This window comes from Gymnodraco acuticeps, unplaced genomic scaffold (assembly GCF_902827175.1).
Source record: "Gymnodraco acuticeps unplaced genomic scaffold, fGymAcu1.1, whole genome shotgun sequence".
Classification (NCBI taxonomy): domain Eukaryota; kingdom Metazoa; phylum Chordata; class Actinopteri; order Perciformes; family Bathydraconidae; genus Gymnodraco; species Gymnodraco acuticeps.
In genome coordinates, this window is record NW_022990947.1 from 1,787,791 (window position 1) to 1,812,051 (window position 24,261).

Sequence of the window (24,261 nt, forward strand, 5' to 3'; positions counted from 1 at the left end):
ACTGAAAAACAATTCTTCCTTTTCATTTCAGTTATGGAGAACGCAAGTACAACGGCCAAAGATGGACTCCTCCCTATTACCTAGCAGCTGACTCGGTCTGGCGCAGGAAAGCCCAGTCCGAAACTCGCCAGTGTTGCCGTCATGGTGCTCATTCTTACTGTAACCCAGTGGACTATTTTCTTAGATATTTCTATCTATATTTAAAAGTTGTATACATATGTAAATATGAACAGAAAGTAGCTATAATTTTAGGAGCTGTACAACTCCTCATGTTAACAGACTGGGGCTGCCATTTTATATGGTTTGTGAGTGTGTTTGTGTAAATGTGTACGTGTGTATGAGAGTTAGTGATAGATATCTTATTACTGCTCACTCATCTGTGGATCTGTGCCATTAGGAAGCTTCATCTAGACAAAAATACCTGTCAGCATTCACTGTTGCTGCTCAAAATATTTTTTTAAATAATATACATGTATAACTCTATGCAAATGTCTCTTTAAACAAAAGAAGTTGTGTGTGTGTGTGTGTGTGTGTGTGTGTGTGTGTGTGTGTGTGTGTGTGTGTGTGTGTGTGTGTGTGTGTGTGTGTGTGTGTGTGTGTGTGTGTGTGTGTGTGTGTGTGTGTGTGTGTGTGTGTGTGTGTGTGTGTGTGTGTGTGTGTGTGTGTGTGTGTGTGTGTGTGTGTGTGTGTGTGTGTGTGTGTGTGTGTGTGGTGTGTGTGTGTGTGTGTGTGTGTGTGTGTGTGTGTGTGTTGTGAAACTGCTCCATTATCTTCTGGCTTATAAATCAGACACATCCTCAGAACAGGCTAACATTTACACTCATTTTAATGAGGGAAATTGTTAGAATTATCAAACAGGGCTATGGTATATATGTGTGTGTGTGTTTATGTGTGTGTGCGGTTATTGTATAAAGGTACGCATGTTAAACTATTAATTTTTTATCACAAACCTGTGGTAGTTATGAAACAATTACTGTTTAACTTGACACGCTATGCGTGCTATTTAAGACGAGCAGATATGAAGACATTTAAAAAGCTGTTTTTTGGTTTTGTTCTGTTCTTTTAGTCATTGCCTCTGCATTGGAACCTGTTTCTGCTCTCAGCTTTGTATCACTGTCTGTGAGGTTGCTCTCTGGTTGTGTCTTACTGTACGAGGCTATATATTGTTTAACCCTAGCAGGCTCAAAACTGTTTCTGTCTTGTACAAGCAGTAAACCCACCTCAAAGACTCACTCTCCCATTACAGGGACCTTCACATTACTGATTCTGGAACAGGGTCAACACAGGGCTCTAACTCTGTGTCAAGTGGATAAGCTAAAGCTCTGACTGTATACTGTACAACCTGATTCAACATGGCACTTGACTGCACTCAAACTTCATTCACAGCAATATCTTGCTTCAAGTATCTTTCTTTTTTACTATCCAACCAATAAGCTAGCCCACACAGCCTGCTACGGGATAAGCCTTATATGGCCTGACTATGTGGTCTATGTGTGTCTCAATGTATACATGTCTAAATAATTTATGTGCGTGTGTGTGTTGGTACATCCTCTCAGTCTGCCTCAGCTCTCCTTTATTGACAGTAGAAACAACTGGCCCTAATTTGGCATCAGCCGTCCCCACTGACCTCAGCTAATAAAATTCCACAACATAATGTCATGACACTAATTGGACGTCCCCCCACAACTGCCAAATGGCACAGCCCAGAGCCTCACGGGTCAAAGTTGACACTGCCAGCCCCCCCCCCCCCTCCCCAGCAATGACCAGTTTATATCTGCAGGGCCATGTCAGCGTGCATATTTGCCTGCGCCTCCCCCCCAAAACCCTCCCTCAGTTCCAGACCCAGGCCCCTTTGACCCAGTCACTCACCCCAACCACACCTCAGTTTTCTTCCACTTTTTTACACTCTTACTTCCTGTTGAACATGTGTAGCTCTCCCCAGAAGTCTTTGCAGTTTTCTGTCCATGTTATGTCAGCTGCTTGCATGAAATAGGTTGTTCTGTTTGTTTGTTTTTTGTTTTCTCCCAATGTCACATTGGCAGTAGTGGAGAGAATCATAGCTGGCAACTATTTTATTCATTTTTTTATGTTTTTTGTTTGTTTTTGTTCTCAACATTCAAATGCGATATTTATATTTTTGTAATATAAAATATGTTGTTTTTTCTTTCATTATTGTCTTGAAGCCAGTGGATAACAAATGCAGGGATTTTTTTTTTTATTATTATTGATAAAACACTATTACAGTTTAATGTTTTTACATTAATGGAGTTTGATCTGTATAAAGTGCTTACTAATGTTAAATAGGAAAAAAAGAGTATATAACATTTTACACTACAGGTCTCATCATAGCTCTTAGAGGATTTTAAAAGGAAAACAAAATCAGTGGTTCTTCCAGACTGCCATTTTGGTCTCGGTTGGCGTGGATGTAAGCTGTTTTCAGTTACAAAGATAAATGTATGCCATATAATTTATTTATATGAAAATTTATTTTTGTAGTGTACATAGTAGTTGTCAAGGTATTTGACAGAAGTATATTTTTAAAGAGTTTATATGTAATGATATACCATAACAGAAAAAAACCTTAAGGTGCACACTTTCACTGCTAACTGTCTTGTGAGACGACATTGACACCTCCCCTTCAGTATTATGTTCCGATCCTAGGAGAGAGACAGCTGTTTCTATGGGTTTGTCAAAGGCTAGCCATGAAAGTAGACAATTGTACTAGCTCTCTAAATATTAATGTTCAAACACTGATAGAATTCTAACAAATAAAAATATTATAACTTATTTGTCTCTTTGTTCATAACTTTAATAAATGGAAACTTAAAAATATTGCTTTGGCCTGACTGAGTTGATTGTTTTGAAAAGGTGCTTCAAGGAATAGAATGAGGTTATGGTAAAAAAAAAAAACACCAATTCACTCTCTCCTTTCTCTCTACCGTATTCATATTCACCATTCTGTCTTCTAATGTTACTAAGTGCAAAAGTGAATATGGTTTCCCAGAAATTCCATACAATTCCGTTAATTATATATTGAAATAAGTGTTTTTAGTGACAGGCAGACGATACAAACACCCACGCAAGTCAAAATATTCCTGCTATTCCCTATTAAGCTTATATTAGCTACAGGTAAACATGACCTCCCCTCCTCCCTCCCTCTGCAGTGTAAAACTCTGACATCTGGTCTGGAGCCCTGCAGCCCTCCCCAACAGCCCACCCAGCTCCGCCCCTACACCCCCCACCTCCACTCCCTGTTCTGTATGATTTTGATTGACAGCTTTATAGACTGCAAGGAAATTGGTTGTAGTTACAATACAGCTGGCCTGTTCGGAGTAATGAAAAAGGGCATGTGGCCTTGAGCTTGCTGCACTGATGGTGAGAGAGTCTCCCTCTCGCACCTTGTCAACTGCATGGGTGGCAGCCATTTATTCTCAAACTTGAGACAAAGTTTTTCACGTTAAAACATGCAACTTAAACATTTAGATCAAAATACAATTAAACATTACAACATGACAATAACATTCTTACCAATATAGGCAGACTGTGTTGGGCAAATATTCACCTGTGGTCTTTCTGTTGTTTCTAACTACAAATAGAGGACCAGTTTTCCCAAGCCACAATTTCAACCTGAACCTCAGGAAGCTGTCGAACTCACTGACCCTGGTTCAGCGGTTGGAGGCAGGCAGTAGGCATGTTATTATCTTTTAAAGGCAATAAAGGCGCACTATTCTGCTGAGTGTTGTCCACTCCAACCAGTGCAAAAAAACACAAGCCAACATTTTCCAAATGATAGGGTGTGTTTGGAAAGCTGGGTGGCAGTATGTTGTCTGCAATGTTTTGAACTTTTCTAACTGGGCTTGACATATTTGTCTTTCACCTGATGAGCAGATGTGGCGAAAATGTAGAGACTAATGCAGGTGGTTCCCAATGTACCCAGTGCCAATCAAAAAGTGGCAGTCAAAAAGCAAATTCAGGTTTTTGTTGGATTTTTATTTAACTATCTATGGGTGCATAAAGACTCTTTAAAAGCTGTTTTTAGTGCTAAAGCACTCATATTTCCACACAAATTAAAAGTAAACCTCTGTGGATTAGCGTTAATCAAGAAGAGTATGTGAAAATGTGTTGAAAGGAGAAATATATGTGACTAATCCCAGGGTTATTTGTAAGTTACATGCTTCATTGAGATCTATTGTTGTTAATGTGTCTTTCACCAGCACTCCCCTCTTTTGCTTGAGGACCCCAGGTCAACAAACCAACCCCCGTCCCTCCCCTCCCTCCTCTGGCCCTGCCTTACCCTTTAGTCCACCTCACCTCTACACTTCCCACCACAAACACTCAGAGATGCCCTCAGAGGTGGAACAGCACATTTTGTGAAGAGTGCTTTATTGAAGCTAACAAGCTCCAGGTTGTTAATGAATGAGTGTTTCCTGTACCTGTCCTTTAAGGCAACAGAAAGGGGTTGGAGAGAGAGAGTTGGACGGAGGGAGGGCTAAAGAGGAAGTGAGAGGAAGCAATTAAGAAGTTCCTTCTCTCCCAAACTTATGAACTGTTCTGCCATGGCTCTCTGCCCAGAATGGCAAACAATGGAGCGGACATATACTGCACAACAAAGCTTTTTCCTCATTCTTCAATCATTGTTTTATTATTTTCCTTGTCTTTCATATCTCAAACCTACATGCCAAAGGAAAAAATACAAATTGGTATCATTGACTACTCTATTCCAGTCCTCTTTTTCATCCATCTGGCCCTCCTTCTCCCTCTTTCCATCCCTCACTTTTCCCTGAAAGGCATGTCCATCATCACCTGCCAGCAGACATAAACCCTCTGAGTTTATACTCTCGTCTACATGAATGATTGCTCTGTTGACATGACTGAATAGGACACACGCAAACACTACCATTCACTCCTGCCAGATCCAGAGCCAGATTTTCACATTCTATACAACTTATAGTTTAACAATAAATCTGCAGGAAGCATCACATGGTGTTTTGATACAACTCCAGGGGAAGGGGTTACCTTTGAGGCCTCACAGACACCTTGAAAACCATTAACTTTTTTGCTGTCTCTCGCGAAATCAAGACTATCTCATCGATAGAGCAGATATAGAGAGAGAGATAGCGAGCTCTGAGATCGATTGGCATATCGATGTCTCTATTCTATTATAGAATAGATATGAACTCCTAATATATAAGTGTCTACTCTCTCTCCTCCCTCGCGTCTCTCTGTGTGTGTGTGTGTGTGTGTCCAACAATATGTGTGCAAAATAGTACTGTAGACCTTTGCAAGATTCTTTTTTTTAAATATAACTTATCATTTTTCTATTTTAGTTTATTCATTGATTAACGACGACATATGGCTTAGCCTCGCATAAGCTAAAGACAGGAATGGTAGCCTAAAATAATCTACAACTTGCTTTTTTTATGTTTTTGATTCTGAGACAAACAAGATTACACATGTTAGTTCGTAAAATATGTGTTTGTAGGTACTTTGCAGGTATTACTCTGAAGATGACAAACAGATACAACAGTGTTTGTTTGTCTTTAGATTTTTCTGTGAATTAGCTTATAGACAATGTCCTTTGAAGGAAGCACAGTAATACAAACTATCACGGCATGCCGTCACAAAGGTTCTAACGTTAGATAGTCTCTTCTATTCCGTCAGCAGTCTCAAGGTGGGTGGTTTTGGGTGGGTTTGGGCCTAGTGTTCAGTCTCACCCTGGGACCAGTTTGACTTGGCTGGCTGCTTTATCTCCCACAGAGGGAGTGCGTCCTTCCTACAAGACTGATCCAGAAGAATGTGAGGTCGAAGTCCCCAGTGGCCAGACTTACATAATCTCAGCGTTGAAGCACAGTTCTGCAGGCTGCTGTCGTGAATAACAAGAAATGAGCCCTTATGAGAATGACATGTGAGAAATATGCTCGGCATTTGACACATTGGATTGCAGGGATGCATGGCCAGGATACAAATTCTGAGCATGTCAGCTGTGTTTTAGTTTGTTTTTATATAGAAATGGATGTAAAACATTTTAGATCAGATTTTCTTACCTAACCAATTATTATTCTATTCACACATGTTTTTTTACACAATCTTTTTTTTATCTCAATTTCTTGCACAGAACTACAGCTCTCCAGGAATCCTGCAGAGAGAGGGAAACAGAACAGTGCAGAGGTCCAAGACGGCGAGGGAACCACATCCAATTCTTAGAAACAGATGACATGATTCACTATGCATTCAGCACTGCTCAAAGGCTTCTGCTGCTAGAGCCAAAGATCGTATCTCTCAAAGTCTGCAGTAAAAAGCTCCAGAAATTTGCCAAGATTATTATTACTGTTGGCTGTTGTCACTGCATTCAGACAACATTCTTAACTAAATCCTGTCATTTGTAGTATATTTCTCCAACTTTCACAGTCTCATATTCATTTTGTGCATTGGAGATTCAGACCACCCTACTTGAGATCTAAGGTCTGAAACAAGCGGGCAGAATGGATATAGTTAGAAAAGAGGAAAAATGTTTTGCATTAGTTTAATAGTTAGAGAAAGTGAGCGAGAGAAAATAAAGTAAAAGGTGTAATTAAGGCAGAAAAAAGTTTGGGAGTAAAGACAGATGGAAAATGGCAGAAGGAAGAGAGTGAAGGGGGGCTGGAGGATGGTTGATGGTGGATGGGAGTAGCCGTATGAGAGTAATTATAATGACTGATGTTGTTTACTCCCATTTCCCCTCGCATCATTTATTCTGTGGAGGTGGAAAACCCACCCACTCTTTCTTTGTGTTACAGACGAGTGCTACGGAGCGATGCCAAGCCATGTCATAATCACTCCTCTTCCGCTTATACTGGAAGCATTTATCCTGCCCTCGGCTTCTCTCTTTCCAGCCACCGCGCTTATATTATGCTTCCATTCAAATTCTCTCTTTAACTTTTTCTTTACTTTCCATCTGCCTTTGTTTCTATCCGACTCCCTCCCATCTGCCTCTTTCCAGTTCTTTTGTTTTCATTACTGCTGTGTTGACACGGCTGTGTGTGACTGCTGTGATTGGGCCGAGCACATGTAAGATGTTAGCATGATGTACAGCCGTTTACACTAAGGATGACAAACTGAGGTTGGATGCTGTCATCCTTTCTCCCTTTTATTTAATGTAGTCCTGGTGGCACGCACACACACACCAGATGAACACACACCACCCACTTCTTTGTTTAAACTATGCTGTTTGTCTTTGCCAGAAAACATGCAACAATGTATGGAAACAGATGCGTCATCTTAAGACACAAAGGGGGGCAGAAGAGGGAAAGACAGAAAGAAACCCACAACTAAATATTTTCATCTGCGTCCGGGATTGTTGATTGAGTACACAATCCTGCAAAGCCAAACACAACTGGAGCATATGATTTCACATGACTTTGTAGAGAGGAGGAGGGTTTTTAACTGTTGGTCATAAAGGAAATAATAGCGGTACAAATTACTAAAAGTACAGTAAAGTTGAGGAGGGTCTTTCCTTGGTGATGATGGTAAACACTTTGGAATTTGCTAATGATCTGCCCATTCACAAAGAAGAGAGGAGAGATTTTTTTTCTTCCATCTGTGCTTATTGATTCTGGCACCATGACAGATGCCTAATGAGAAACAGAGCTGGACGAGAGCTCTGAGGACCCCAGAGGGAGCCTCAGTCTGGATCAACGCACAGACACATGCAGAGAGAATATACATACAGTTATGAGCACGCACATTCATCCTTGATGTGCACAGAAATGAGATTATTATTTGCAGACAACGAGAGAAACAAAAAAAGTCTCAAATATTCACCAACACTGACCTCCACTGTATGCCTGGTGCTCCTTAAACTTTATTTTTTCAGAAGTTACTGAGGATTAAAAGTTTGATATATTTAACTCTTTGCAATTATCAACTTGGTTAATGGTTACCAAACTATCCAGCTCATTCAGACAAAAAGACTAAAAAGCAGTGATGAAAAGATTACAGGTTAATAGTATAAAGTGAGAAATTAGTTCAAAAAACAACACACGATAACCATGAAAGAAAATGTTTCTGTAACATTTATGAGCTGATCGCAGGGTTGATGGTTCATTTCCTAGCTCTTCATGTCCATATGACATATGAACGTGTCCTTGAGCAAAACTCTGAAACCAAACACCCTATCATTGCTGCAATCAGTGTGTGAGTGTATACTTAAGGGAGGGAAAGAATGTGAATGAAAGTGCTATAAAACTTCACTACTGATATAGTTGCTGTCCAAATGGAGAAGAGACAACAGAAGGCTTTAGAGACAGAGAGGAAAAGAAAACAGTGAAAGTCAAATAAACTCAGACACACTCATATGCTGTTTTCTTTCATATCTAAATGCTCTCGCTCTCTCTCTCTCTCTCTCTCTCTCACACACACACACACGCACGCACGCACGCACGCACGCACACACACACGCACACACACACGCACACACACACACACACACACACACACACACACACGCACACAAAAACAGTGACATGCCTAAAGTGTAAGTTGTCAGAGAAGGATTTAGAGCAGGAAATGTGTAATTATCTTGGACAGAGGGGCAGATAGATGGATGTGTGTGTTTAACACTCCCACTCAATTTCCCTGCAATCTGCTGGACTGGTAATGGTAAGCAGGAGTGTGGTTATGTGTGTGTGAGTGATTTCATGCATTTGAAACACTATAAACTGAATCCCCATTTTAAGCTGATGTTCATAAAAGTCTGAGAGTAACGATTCTTACAATAAAAAAAGGACCAAACACTTTTTGTCCACTGCAAGTATATTTTTAAAAACACATGGCGTCGTACAGTACTTCAGACCAATTGTTAACCAATTTACGGAGGGGTACACATTCATTTATGTATGAATATTGTTAAGATAATCAAGTTCTGACGGTAAACAGAACACCCAGAAGTTTGAAGTTAGTAAGAAGTAACAGATGGATGTTAGTGGCAATGATTTTCTTACTGACTGATTGCAAAGGTTTGGTTGTAGCTGGTCTCTTCTTTCTGGTTGATTACCAGATTTTAGCAGGCAGCTGTGTTGAATCCATAGTCCATACTCCAAAAAACAAGTTAACCTTTGAAATGCACACAAAAAGAGACCAACACAGACATTATTATTAGATACGAATGGTACTAATAGTATTTATAAATGTGTTATTCTATGTTTGTGAACGTGTTTGTGTGTGTGTTTTGTGTGTGTGTGCGTTCCAATGTGAACAGGCTTATGCATGCAGTTCTGTTTCACATTTGTCACAGAACCTCTCTCCCTTTCTCAGCCAATGCCCAGCCTCTCAAAGCAATAAAGAAGCATGCTTTAAAAATGCTTGGAATTGCCATAAAGTGTTTCTGCATGGAGATATTAGGATCTGGTAAATATGTGTTTTTCCTTATTGTAATGTTGTTCTGTTCCATATATTTGACCTTACCAGACCTATAAGTGATACCCTTATGTGGAACATGTAAAAAGGGGTTATGTAAGGTACGATGTTCCTCCCATTTTACAAACATCTTCTGTGACTGCTCACACCAGACACTTTAAAGCTGTAGAGGCCTGGTAGGTCTCTCAATTTCCTTTTAAAGCTTTTTTTTAAACCCTTCTCTTTTCGACATTCATTTAATTGTATGTGTCATTTTGGTTGGTTGAGCATAATAATCCAATTAAACCCTTGAACAAGGGGGTGAGACATACTGTATGTAAACCCCAAAACAAATAGACCAAGATAAAGAATAACTATGCCAAACTTATTTCAAAAATGTCCTTCAAGTGACTTGATGGAAATTAATAATTAAAAAAAAGAGAATAGAAAGTGACTAAGATTGCTACGGCATACATTGGGTGAAGCTATTGCCATTAGAGTGTTAAAGGTCTTTCAAAAGATACTTGTCTTCTTATCATAAAAAGTGTCAAACTTTAGGCTTGAGCATTAAACCAAAAAAATCTAATAAAAATCACACTCGATCCAAAAAACACAACACAGACGAACACAGGAAGAAACAGAAACAACTCCTTTAAAACTTTGTGTGAGACACAAATCCTTTTATGAAGGCCAGTAGGTATCTGGCTGCCTCGAGGCACCTCGGACAGCTCTTCCTCTATTATTTCAAATTCTCTTTCCTCACCATCTCTGTGGCCTTCTCCCTCATTCCCTCATTCTCTCTGTCTCTTTGTCTCTCTCCTTATAGCCAGACATTCAGAGTTAAGCCGGATCTGAAGATTTTTAACGGCACATTCCTCTACTTTAATTTGAATGTATTCTTCCTTCCCAACCTCCATAGCTTTGACTGTCCTCAGGCTCAAGGACAACTATTTCATTCACAAAAATAACAGAACTGACACATAGACGCATTTAAACAAAATTAAAAAGGGAAAAATAAAGAAGTAAGGAAAAACAACTTAAGATAAAACAATACTTGAAACAAGGTGGGAGAGAGCAAAGTGAATAATGAATAATTGGTTTTTAGCAAAGTCTGTTGCCGCGGTTTTAGCTTTTCTTTTACTGGAGATCTCATGCTTACCACAGGTGCTGCACACCGCAATAACAAATATTAGTTAGATTTTCCTTTTCATAACTTCAGAATAATAGGCAGAAGGTACAGGAACATGAAGGAAAAAAATGCACAAATCTGAGACAGTACCAGTACACAAGCCACAAGACACAATACACATGTTTAGCCTTTTTCCACTTTTTATCATAAATGCTCTAAAAATATTCTCAAGTCCTATGCTCTTTTGGGGCCCCGTTTTTTCAATGTGTGTGTGATTACAATGTATCGTTATTTTTCCTGTTTTTATCTGAGCAGAACTGAGACACATATAAACTTTGTTGACATAACCTCAAAGACTTAAATTAAACATCTTGTGAACGTGTGTGAGTGTGAATGTCGTCTGGCAGGTGCTGGTTGGGTCCTCGGCTCCGCCTGAAAATATAGGGGAGTTAGCGAGAGCGCCGAAAGTATTTATGCTGGTTTAAGAATGACAGCGGTTGAGAATAATCAGGGTGCAAATAATATGTTGAGGGTGTATAAATGATGACGTTAAGTTGCATTAATTGTACAAGTTACCACTGTGTAAAGTTGACATATCACTCCCCCATGTCTGTTGCTGCTGATTGTGTGCACCTGGTGCCCTGTGTTGTCTCCTCCCCCCTCACCTGTGTCTTGTTGGTTTGATTGGTCTGGGTCTATTTAGGCTCTGTTTTCCTGTCAGTGTGGGTGAGATCCTTGTGGTTGGTGATGGTGTTCACATGGACAGTCAGATTGAGGCTGTGTCATGTGTCTATGATTAAATAAATGCCCACACGGGATATATGTGAACGCTCTGCCTCTGCCTCCTTGCTTGGTCGGGCCGCTCAACGGTCAGTCTCACAGTGAGCATGCATATGTTTATAATTTATTGTGTGTAAAAGTAAAGTAGGTTTTGTGCATCAGTTGATCTTCTTTGGGAAAACAGCCAATTAAGAGCTCAATAGTGCCTATTACAGATCTCATATTTTCCTCTTTCTGTATCCAGCATTAGACACCACACACACAGATGTACACGCGGTGCAGGCCAGAGAAGCATCCGTGTGTGGTGCTCTGAGTCATGCGTCAGGTTATGTTTTTCCACAGCAGCATAGCCAGGATGGTAATGCCTTTGGTCTGGACCAGAACTGTTATTAGGATTGGTCCGGATCAGGACTGACTTACTGCACAGCTGATTTGTCATCAGCTCCAGGTCTGGATCAGCCCGGGATAAGCTCCAGAGACTGAAAACCAAGCTCTCCAACCGTTTCCATCTCGATCACAAGAAAACGAGCAATCATCCGACTAGCCTTTTTCCCAATTCTATATATGGGAGTTTTCTTTGGATGATAAACAGGTTACAACTTCCTTCATCCCACTTTGGCCAGAAAGTGACATTCTGTGCTATTCATGTTGTCCTAAGAGTAATAAATAATTTGCATAGTGTAATTGAAACATTAATTATCAACTGAGTTTATCTAAAAACCTCAAATGTCCTAATAAAATAAATACTAGTGTTCGTTGCGTTTGTTCAGTTGTATTTTGTTGCCATATTCAGCTTTTAAAAAACAAAACTAAGACAGGACATTGAAATAACAGCATGCTGTGGCTGTGATCAGGCCTCCACTCTAATCATGAAAGACACGCTGAGTTGTGGAGGAGCTGCTGCCCCACTGCGTGACAACCCATCTCTTGGCTCTGTGATAATAACAGAGTAGCTGTACAGTAAAAACACGTGGTTTACACTACATTTCTCTTAGCTTCCACATGTGTGCCAGTGCAAGCATAGGCCCATATACACACACACACACACACACACACACACACACACACACACACACACACACACACACACACACACACACACACACACACACACACACACACACACACACACACACACACACACACACACACACACACACACACACACTCATGCATCTCTTTCTCATGCCGACACCAATGCACATTATGCCTACAAGCACACACACTCATGCACTCCTACAAGCACAAACTCACTCACACACATGACATCACGTATGTTTAAACAACCGTTTCCTGATGCACCGGGCTGGGCTGCTCAGGGCCGGGCTGGAGCCTCTGGGTGATTTGTCAGTTCGAGCCATGCAGGCCAGGAACCCCTCAAAGTTTGCTTTGGGTTCCAGAGGGACACACTCAGGATCCCTAAATTCCTGCCTATGGTATGCATTCTGCTTCACCCTATGGACCCTCAACCACCAAATGAATGACACAATTCCCCCCCCCCCCCGTTTTCTTCCCTCTTTTTAAGATAAGTCTTTAAACTGTTTCTAAAACGTTCCCAAAAACGTTATTTCCCTGTCTTGTGGCCTAACTTTTCGTGTCTTTTGGTTATGTGTGTTTCTCCTTTATTTTTATAATTGTTCACTTCAAACCTTTATTTACCCAGGTGTATCCCATTGAGATCATTGATCTCTTTTTCAAGGGAGACCTGCTCAAGTAGGTTCCACATGAAACATAACAACTAGGGCTGTCAAACGATTACAATTTTTAATCAGATTAATCACAGCTTAAAAATTAATTAATCATGATTAATCACCATTCGAACTATGTCCAAAATATGCCATTTATTTATGTATATTGTTGTGGGAATGGAAAGATAAATGAAAGAAGGCGGATATATCCATTTAACATACAGTAGCCTATCTATGTTTATTATAAAAAAATTCTACATGTCAAAATGAAAGACAACCCACACACCTATCAATCATCAAACCGTGGGGTCTTAATTCATTACGTGTTGATTTCTATCAACGGGGGAGTACTTCAGGAAAGTCGACAGAGGAGGGGGGGGCGGCGGCGGCTAGTGGAGTACTTCGTGACCACAGAGTGTGAACGTTGTGATCAGCTGTTTTAGCGCAGTTCTCCAGTGAAGGGGGGGAGTCTCCCTCCGCAGCCGGTTGGCGTAGTTTTGGCACAATTCCGTTGTACAGACCGACTTTAACAGCAGCCCTGTCTGTGCACACGGAGACCAACTCTGTCGTCCGGTGATCTAACCGCCTTCTGGAAAAGCTTCACAAGTACGTCGGTACGCAAATGCGCTTTGTGACACAAGTGACGGTACGCATTTCAGATTACGCACATAACCTGCGTACCAGTTATGTGCACCCCTGTACTACAGCAAAAGTATTCTCCGTCGGGACTTCCTGCAACAACACCACGCCGTTATCAAAGATGTTCTATTGAGAAGACGATCACTACGTGACAAAAGTTTTCAAAACCGTGGCTACTGAAATCAATCTTACTAACTGCTGTCAGTGCAATTTACTCCGCGCGAGTTGGCAGACTTTATTTTGCTTACTTTAACATCATTTTTCATAAGCCATTTCTTGGTATGGGTGTAGCCTACCCCAGCCATACCCTGGCGCTGCCACTGGTGGCATGTATGGGGCGGGCCATTCTGCACATGCGTTAAATGCGTTAAATATTTTAACGCAATTAATTCAAAAAATTAATTACCGCCGTTAACGCGATAATTTTGACAGCACTAATACAAACATAAACAGAACAACAAAAAGGACAAATTGTATTTGTATGTTATTTTTCTGTATTGGTATCCTGTGAAACAGATTTGTTTTAATATGAGCTATCTTACTTAAACAGCTAAGTACATAAGCACCTATACTGTATAAGCAAAAAGGTTTACATTTTGTAAGAAAAATAAAAGATTACATGTATACTTACATAACCCTAACTCTAACCATTATCATAACCCTAACCCTGTTTTAAAAGGTGCTTTCTTACTAACCCATCTAAGAACACAATCACCTCTATCTATATTGTCTATGCCTATATTGTCTTGTATAATAATGATACAATGTTAATTTCCCCTTTATAGGACGAATAAAGGTATTCTGTATTCTGATAACGTTCTTGCTGTTCAGCCATGTGACTCAATTTCCCAGCATGCACTGCCAGAAGGACTAGTGCGAGGAAGTGAATCACAGCCAATAGTCTTCCTCCTTACACGGAACTCCGAGAGAAGAGGGAAGTTCAGTTTGTTTACATCGCAAGAAGAAACCTGTCTGAAGACTAGACACAAATGGATTAACTAAACGTCTGCTCTGTGGAGATTTCAGTTTGATGAGTGTAAGTCTTGTTTACATGTAAGTCTATTTCAAGCTAAAGTAGCTAACGAATACGACTAGAGTAATGCAATTGCTAACAAGCTAACAGCTGAAATACAGGTTGCTAATAAGGAGGATGCAAATACATTTCCTTGTGATCTAATCATTCAATCCTAACTTGAGTTTGCAAGACGTCGTCTAGCAGTTGTATATTGAATTTATTTCGAATGAACTATGTGTAGAGTGGGGCGAACACTGGCATCCTGTGGTGTTGTGTAGTTGTTGCACTCCAACATTTAACGTAGGTGAGTTTGTGTCGGAGGAAACTCCCGGGTAAATGGAGCAATTTGTGTTTTTTTTCAAGCTCTTAAAGCCAATGCAAATTATTTTGCATTAGGTTGGACTTACTGAGTCGGATGACACGAAAGGTATACACATTGAGACATTTTAATAACTCCATATTATAAAATACAAGGTGGACTAACATCCTTTTTTGTCCATTGTAGTTAGAATGATATCTGATTATGATGGCTTCAAATTCATTTGTTCACATTTCATGTAAGCTATAGAAAATAAATCAGACTTTTCAACAAACAATATACCACATTTCATTTTAAATATTCATATAAAATCAAAGGTGGACAAACACTATTTAAAAAAATAATACAAATTAAATGTGTCCAGTGTTGTGATACATGGCTGCATTGATTGAGTCATTAGGTCACATTATATGAACAAAGACAACAAGACTTTTCAGTATAGAAAAGCAATAGAAAGTTTATTAAAAATCAATAAAAATAGATGTTTAAAATGTTTCAAGTGTATTGTATTGGTTTGAATTGATCGAATTTTGAACACAAGTCGTAGTGAGTAGTTTCTCGACTAAATCAGGTGTGTTTTGATGAGTGGTTGCAAGTGGTCATTTGACATATTTTGTGGGAAACATTTTGAAGACATATATAATTATATTAGCCTAAATTAGTTAAAGGTGGGGTAGGTAATTTTGGAGAAACCGGCTCGAGTGCGCTAGAATTTGAAAATACACAACCGGAAAAAATCTGCCACTTCCTTACAGAGCCCCTCCTCCAACACAGAACACACAGGAACGCGCACATGCCCAATGAGGGCACGAGATAAGTTTGTGCACAGATGGAAGGCTGACAGGCAGGTAGGCCATCCAGTTATTTTAGCCGGGCCGGCTCAAATGATTGGTCGTGCTTTTTACAGTACTACGGCTTCCACAGAGGACATTTTTTTAATGGATTTATTGTCAAAGCATTTAAGATATTCATTGCTATCGGGATGTTAAGAGCGTTCCATGGAATATATCAAAAAGTGTTTCTGAAATAAATTACATACGGCCACCTTTAAGCAAAACTGTTCCTTTTATGACTCTTAGTAAGACAAACTTTAAACAACTTTCATGTAATCCAGGTGTTCTTAAATATATCATACTGAAGCACACAGAAGTACATTTGTTTAAAGTGATTAACTTAATCTCCTAATTGAAACCGCAAACGTACTCTTACCCAAAGTCTACAAGCTTAGTTTAACAGATCTTCAAAGAATATTTGACCCGTCACATCTCGTTTCTGCTCAAAAGTGTTTAACAAGTCCAAGAGCTGGTGTCGAGAGTGTACAGTATATGTGCATGTGTGTATTTTATTGACTAAATGACATCCATTTGAGACAAACAAGTTTTGTAATCACAATATATGCCTATGTTTTCATGTAGCTGTCTCTGTGTGATAGAGTTTGTGGGTGACTGTTGGCATAAGGTTAATTTCCTCCTCTGCTTCACTAAAACCTGGGCCCCCGACACAAGTCAACAAGAGGCGTTTGTTCCTAATTCAGTTTAGCTTTTTTCTTTTTTTTTAATGTGTATTTATATATTCACATCAGCGAGCCATAGTGGCTTCCCAGCAGAGATGATGGCAAGACATTAAACAAATTGTGTGTAACGAGGTGATCATAAAACACAACCCTGTGGTGTCTCACACAGACCTGTCATTATGGCAAAAACAACAAACACACACACTCACGCACCCTATTCCCAGGCTACATACACACACTAAACACATCCTAATACACACACTTGTGTTCTGCCCCCCATGTTTTTCCCTCCATCATCATAAAAGGTGAAGAATGTGCCGTTTATTTCTCAGTAGGCTTCCATGAGTGTGTGTGTGTGTGAATGTGTGTGTGTTTGAAATGTGATCGTTAGACTGTGGTTATGAGAGTTTAACACTAGATTAACATAATGCTTGAATATATTTTACCACACATTACTGCCAATTATTATTGTATTATCCATGCTCTAATAGAAAACCGGGGAATGATGTGGGCCACACATGCACATTATACATTAGTGCACAACTAAATACATGGGCAGGCAGGTGTATCAGACTGATGTTATTTTCTAAATATGTTTTTGAAGTGGAACAAAGAGATTGTCAATAAAACATTATTTATTTTGGAGTGTAATTGCATTCACTGCACCTTTTATAAACATTCCAAGTGTTACATTTAATTACAAGTCACACATAACGTACAAGCAATTGTTTGATACACATCTTTTTCTTTATTTATGGTAACAAGTTACGACACATTTAATGCATATTCAATAGACTTTATTTTATTTCATATAAAAGTTTTAAATCAAATCAAATCAAGTTTTATTTATATAGCACATTTTTAAACGATTTTTGGTCGAGCCAAAGTGCTGTACATATAATAAAAATAGCCTACAGTAGAGACACTCTACAGCAAATACAACAGCACAGATTGTTCAGAATATCAGTATGAGAAAAACGACACCCTCTGTCCTTAGACCCTCACATCGTACAAGGAAAAACTTCCAGAGAAAACCCACAGTTTAAGGGGAAAACATGGGAGAAACCTCAGGGAGAGCAACAGAGGAGGGATCCCTCTCCCAGGACGGACAGACGTGCAATAGATGCCGTGTGTAAATCGAAGAGATAATACATTTTACAGCATGTAGACCGAATGTTAGGAAATGCATGTGTCTGTAATAAGAAGATGAATCCACGAGGATGTCAGCTACAATCCTGTGGAAGCCATCAGGGAAGCAGCATGACGAGACCCAAGGCAGGACCGCAGAGACAGGTTCAGTCACGACCCGAAGTCCACGACTTAATCCAGAACTCAGGATAGGGGATTTTTTAACTGCTGATTGATGACTGTGTACTTTTTATGTCACCAGTATACCTACAATTATTGTATAATATATTAATGGGGTGTAAACTTTAGTAGTGTCTCTACTGTAGGCTATTTTTATTATATGTACAGCACTTTGGCTCGACCAAAAATTGTTTATAAATGTGCTATATAAATAAAACTTGATTTGATTAAACTGTTTATAAAGACTTATCGGCTACTATCTATCACACAACCATCACTTTAACAGCACTGTGTTAATTTCGTCTCCAAATGCTAAGATCACCATGTAAACATTTTTGACATTGCAGAACCCCTCATACCCACAAACTAAAAATGATTAAGGAGAGATATTAAAATAATAGTTTTTTTCCCCTATTCTTACGTAGGATTCTTACATATGACCTGAGTCCATTGGAAAGCAGCACAATGTCTCAGCTGCAGCAGCGGACCCAGCCCCTGTTGGACGTCCCGGCGCTGCAGTTCTGGCTTGACAAAGCAGTGGCTTGGGGCCAGGCTGACAGGCCCGACACTCTGAAAGACACCTGCCTGCACATGAGTAGACTGAAGGATTACCTCCAGCAACTTCTCACACATATCAACAACATGGTGAGCAGATGTAGGAAAAAAGTGAAGCTGGTGTATCACATTTGTCATAATGCAAGGGAAACACTGAGATTTATATCATTGACACATTTGCATAACACTTTTCTTCCCCAGGTAAGCTTGTATCAGTAAGGAGGCACAACTTGCCTAACAAAAACAAATTGAGATCAGTTAATCAGTCTGGCCAAACAGCCGTCAAAAGTTAATTCAAAACCCAGCACGTCTAGTGTACACACACACACACACACACACACACACACACACACACACACACACACACACACACACACACACACACACACACACACACACACACACACACACACACACTCATGCACACTCACGCACACTCTGTCCGGGCCAGGACATGAACAGTAAGTCCAGCGTTGGCCGGGTCCTCCGAACAGAGGTGGCTCTGTGCGGTGCAGAGGCTGTGTATGTCTGGCTGGCAGTGCTACAGTGTTGAGTTAGTCAGGTAATAGCCGCAGTGGGACCTCCAGCGCTAACCTAATGTATCCCCATATCAGGTCCAGCAAATTTGGGAAGGGGGCAGAGTACAGGAGGGGTGCAGGACTGTGAGATTTCAGTGTTACTACAAACTTGCCCCCTTTTTCCCTTAGCACTTTCTGTCTTTCTGCTTTCTATAACCATATTTCTCTCCACATGATCAAATGTTTTTCTCACAAATATTTTTCTTGTTAGTCTTACAGTCATGGTTCTCTTGCAGGTTTTCATTTATGATTTTGTACATCCATATATTATGCACCTTCTAGAGATGGTTAGAATCATTCTAAGTATCTTTGTCTGTTTACCTTTCTACTTCCTGTCTACTTTAGCAACTATATTGTTATAGTTTAAACATTGATTGGCTATTATTTTTGATCTATCTGGCTGCTTCCCTGTTAGCACTTTTCCTCGTATACATCATGAAGAGTTTTCAGCATGTGTAGGACGATGGTGCGGAAACAAAGAAGGAAAAAATGGTATAGCTTAATTGGGTTTAACTTTTTACTGGCAGTGGGCTCATAAAAGACCAGCTGAAGATATCTTGCTTCTTGGCAGCCTATAACATCCTTTGATGACTTAACAACTGTGGTTTATGCCCTAAGATAACAAATATTCTTGGTTCTTATTCATTCCCAGGTTTAAACCTTACAGTCTAGGAAACATACTCCATTCTTCTAAATATTGAACTTATTCATGCCTATCTCTGTTGTTCAATATGAGGTTGGAGCCAGCATCTGCTTAGCTTGGTTTAGCATGATGGGTTGAAACAGAAGGAAAACAACTTGCCTGAACAGATTTCATCTGTTGCGGGCAGACAAGATGAAAGAGATTGGTAAGGGGAAAGTAAGAGTGCAGGATGTGGACGATAGAGGGTGTAACCCTGGGCACATGTTAAAGCGGTATAGATCTATTTAAAAAAAAAAAAAAAGCACATTTCCCAATATTATGTACTACTCATTTTAAAGAGTGCTTGCCTATATGTGATTGTTCATTTGCCAAACCATACTAAACCCACCTAGAATTTCCCTACATTTTAACCATGGTTTCTACATCACTACCGCAGTATTGCACCACTCTTCAAAGGAATCCTGCTGCCCAAAATAAGAGGTGTGGGGAATTTAAGTTTGAATCGTCAGCTATTATGCAAAATCCACTTTTTCATGTCCTTTATACATAAACACGTGTCTCCTCTGTGTAAAGAGATTCTGAAAGTTTCAGGAAAAAAGATTCACTCTCTTTTTGTCCTGATCCATTTATATAAAAACCTGTCTGAAAATGAGCTGATCAGATTTTGGCCACTTTATGATGTCATAACGATTTTTTGGCTTGTATAACTGTGGGGGAAACTTCTGTAGCAATTGGAAACAGGACTCAGAGAGACACGAGGAGAGCTGGAGCTTTGCTGATGGTTTATTTGGAGTTACGGCCGGAGAATTGACAAGACAGGTGGTGTGTCACGAGTTGACACAGCGGTTGAGATGCCACAATCAATTCTGAAGAACCCTCCTGTAGCTCCAGGTTTGAACTAGTTCAGAGTGTAATAATCAACCTTCTTCAATAGATAGACTAAACAGCTGAGGACACTGAATCACAGTTGTTGTCACTTATGGCTCGGGGTCATCTACACCCCGAGAAGGATGTGTTCCAGGTGTCGCGCAACAATAACTATGTCTGACAGAGAGTTGCCCGGTCATAAACTGGCAACATCAACAATATGCTAGGGCAGCCCCTCCTTATGGGAGATAATGGCTGCTCAAGGTTGGTCAGCTGCGTCAGAGGGCGAAGGAGGACATGCAGGGCAAATTATTCCCCAACAGTAACCATTAGCCAATAACTAACCAAGGTAACCCCACAGCACACTGCTTTGATTTCAACTGGCTCATGATAAATGTCTTAGTGTGGCCTTCTTCTGCATCAAAGCTTTTCTCTATAGTTTAATTGGCTCAAAGGTGGAATGTATGATATACTACTTAAATATGGGATTGAATACCAACTCATTTGGTAATGTCACATAAGCATGATTCTTGCACACGTGCAGAAATTCTTGTAAATGTAAGTAATACATCGTCACCCCTTTCATCTACTCTATATACAGATATTCCACTGTAGTCATCATATTGCAAGGAAGATGATTCCAACCCCTTGTTACGAACCAAGAAAAGTAAAGGAAACATTTTTAAAAGTCCACTTTCAGACTGAAGGCACTTGTTTCAGTCTCCAAAGCTTTACTTGATGTTTTTGTGTTCTTCCCTGGAGATTACAAAATAAGTTGAATAATATTCGGACAAATATGCTAAATTTTTCATTTTAAACTATAGACACTAGGGATGGGAATTTGAAAATGTATATTCGAATATTTGACCCCCAAAAAAACGGTTAACCGATTAACCGAAATGTACATATCCTATATCAAAAAAAAAAGAAATGTGGGAAAAATGTTGACCAAAAAAACAAACAAATAATAAATACATGTTCAAATAAGTATAGAAACCAAGTCAAATTTGTCAAAGGTACTGAACTGGTGATCACAGTTTGAACAGTTGACAGCTATAGGCCTACAGCTTTCATGCTTAAAACATAACTTGGTTTTTAAATTAAAGAGGTATCATACACGGACAACTTAACGGGTTAGGGGTAACGTAACCCTATTACAACAGAGATCAACAACCTATAACAGGGCATATGCACAGAATGCAGCTATTCAATACTCATTCTTGTTTAAGAATATGAGCATGTCTACTCAGGGGAGAGGCGGGTGCGGAGGCGATTCACAATCAGGCCAGCTGTAGAGAAGACCCTCTCAGCTGGGATTTGGGCCTAAGATGAGGTTTGAGTCTGCGTGATCTGCGTGTAGGGAGGGGCAGCAGCCATATCATTAGCTAGAACTAGATCTGATGGATTTGGACATAAACTCGAGTGAAGTATAACTGGACACGAGAGAGAGATCAGCACCTGCAGCTCTGCCCGCTGTGAGGGACCGGTGAGCGGATTTAATCGTTCCCATCCCTAATAGACACCAAATTATTTGTATTAAATATAGGGAAATGTCTTTAAACCCAGTGGTAAAAACTGGGTTGAAAGCAAGTGTTAGTAATCACCTTCTGTTTGAATCTGGTTTTAAATATCTAAAAACAACCAGCTCCAGTCTTGTTTTTCACATGGTCCTTGTTTGTGCTGTTTTTGGTATTCAGTCACACTCAAGTTACTGTGCACCAAGTCTTCTTTTTTTCATCAGTTGGAGCTGATAAGTGTCCCTAACATAACTGGACATTTCCAAACCTTAAGTATAATCTACTGTAATCTAATATTGTCCCAAATCAAATGTGTAGAAATCAGGATTAAGGGCTATTCAAGTTCTTAGATACAGTGTGGCCCTGGCTTAAAAACCTTAAATGCTTAAAACCTGTGATTTAACTGGCTGTGAGGTGAAATAAATCCCATCGTCTGTTGTTTGAGCGGCATAAACAAGCACAGACACACACATACTTAAACTGTCACAGGTTTAGCACCCTCTGAACCAGAGCCCCACTAAAGCCCCTATTCAAACTATAGTTATAATTACCAAATGTTCCAAAATACGGGAAGCAAAGCTGATGCATGAGTAATGTCCTTTGCACCTGCGGATGTGTCTGTTTTTCAACTCAATTTCCTCAGCCATTAAGTAGAACTGTGATCTTTAATGTTTGTTGTTGTGGCACAAGGCTGCTAGGTGGGAAGCACACTAGGAGGAAGTAACAGGTGAGGTGTTGCAAACTCCTATAATACAGTGAAACAATAAAGTCATTTTAATTTGTTTGGATTAGTTTCACTTTGTTGAGTCTGATTATGCACCAGATTAAAGAAAACCCATTACTGTATGTGCCTTCCACTCAGAGAACTAACCTACTTAAGTTATTAGTGGAAGCTAGGTGCCTCAAAGGTGTAAGAGTATTCAAGAACATGTGAACCATTACATTCATTATCCCCATGCCTGTGGTTGTCTCTGTTTGTCCCTCAGAGCTCCACATCAGAGACCATGAAGAGGCTGCCTCTCCTGGGCCAGTTCCTTGGCCGACTCTGCTGGAACCCTTGTGTGACTGCTGATGGTGAGAGCAGCTGTAACTCCCTCTGTATTTGGGAATGCGGACTTATGATAGTCTGTTTAATAGCATGAGTCACTGTAATGCTTGTAATCTGTGTAAAGGGTCTTATATAGAACTAGAGATCTAGCGTCCATGGTGTCTTCCTGTTTGCAGCTCCGGGGAGATGGCTGTTGTTTCAGTGTCTGTGGGGACTGTACTCGGAGCATCCAGGCGATGCTGTGGAAACAAAAGCAAATCAGTGGATACGGGTATGGAGTCTTTTTTCTCTATCTGTGTTAATAGTGTACTGAAGTTAATAAGATCTACAATGTGAGCATGTTTTAATATGTAAGTATGGTTACGGTTGATTTCATAGTGATGCAATTTAATTGAACGTTGCTATATCATCATATTGAATTATTGCCAAGCCCTATATAGCTGAGCTGCATTACAGTCAATTATGATGCCGGATGATAAAGGCATGTATCCGTGCTGTGATTTGTATAGGTCATATGTACCCACCTGGTGGGGGTACACAGAGACTGAAGACAACATAAACTCTTATGGTGAAGCTTGAATAGGAGAGAAAAACACGGAAATATTTAGAATATTGAATCGACTGTTCAGTCCGATCATAACACTATTTAGTTGTTATAGTATATTCTCCAATCTTCCTTTTCTCATGCCTGATCTGTTTTGCTCTATATGTCCTGATTAGTACTTGACAGACTCAACATACAGAGTTATTATCATCCCTTTAACAAATACTCCAACAAACTATAAAGAGTCTGTCTTTGAATTCCTTTGCGCTGCTGAAGAAATGTTTGATCTAATTTACTTTAAATATAAGCTCTATTTCGCCCGGCCCTCTGTCTCCTCTGCAGTGGGACATAGATGATGAGTTAGATTGAGTATTTGTTAGTCTTGTGACCAGAACCTAAAACATTTTTTGAAAGCAAAGAATTGACTGTTTCACTGCCTCTTGCCACCATAGAGAGATCGGCTTTTATATTATGTTAGTTGATCCTGCTCACTGTGTTTTCATGGCGCAAACACACAGAGTAGGGAGAGAGAACAGAGGGAAAAAAAGACCCTGCAATTTTAAACTCTGAGAAGGTTCAAACAGATGGCGTATGATAAACAGTGTGGAACCATCAGATTTTTGCCAGTGTTTGTATTCTTTTGATTAATTTCTCATCCAATAAAACATCTTGCTAATTAAAGCAGTGCCTTGAAAGTAAACCTTGAATTTGCCAGATGGTCTTTGACCTGTGAGAGGGGAAGTGGA

At 39.9% G+C, this 24,261-nt stretch overlaps 2 protein-coding genes across 2 annotated transcripts in view; both read left to right on the plus strand.

Moving 5' to 3' along the window:
• ptch1 (patched 1) overlaps positions 1-2,787 on the plus strand; it is a 50,349-nt gene extending 47,562 nt beyond the window's left edge. The window contains exon 24 of the mRNA XM_034234809.1: positions 32-2,787. The gene's annotated coding sequence lies outside the window, so the exon portion shown is untranslated. The remainder of the gene's footprint in view (positions 1-31) is intronic.
• Positions 2,788-14,497: 11,710 nt separating this feature from the next.
• The window catches only part of fancc (FA complementation group C), a 31,115-nt gene continuing 21,351 nt past the window's right edge, over positions 14,498-24,261 (plus strand). The window contains 4 exon segments of the mRNA XM_034234825.1: positions 14,498-14,644; positions 18,189-18,408; positions 22,910-22,997; positions 23,148-23,242. Of these exon segments, the coding sequence (XP_034090716.1) occupies positions 18,229-18,408; positions 22,910-22,997; positions 23,148-23,242 (363 nt within the window). The 5' untranslated portion in view covers positions 14,498-14,644; positions 18,189-18,228.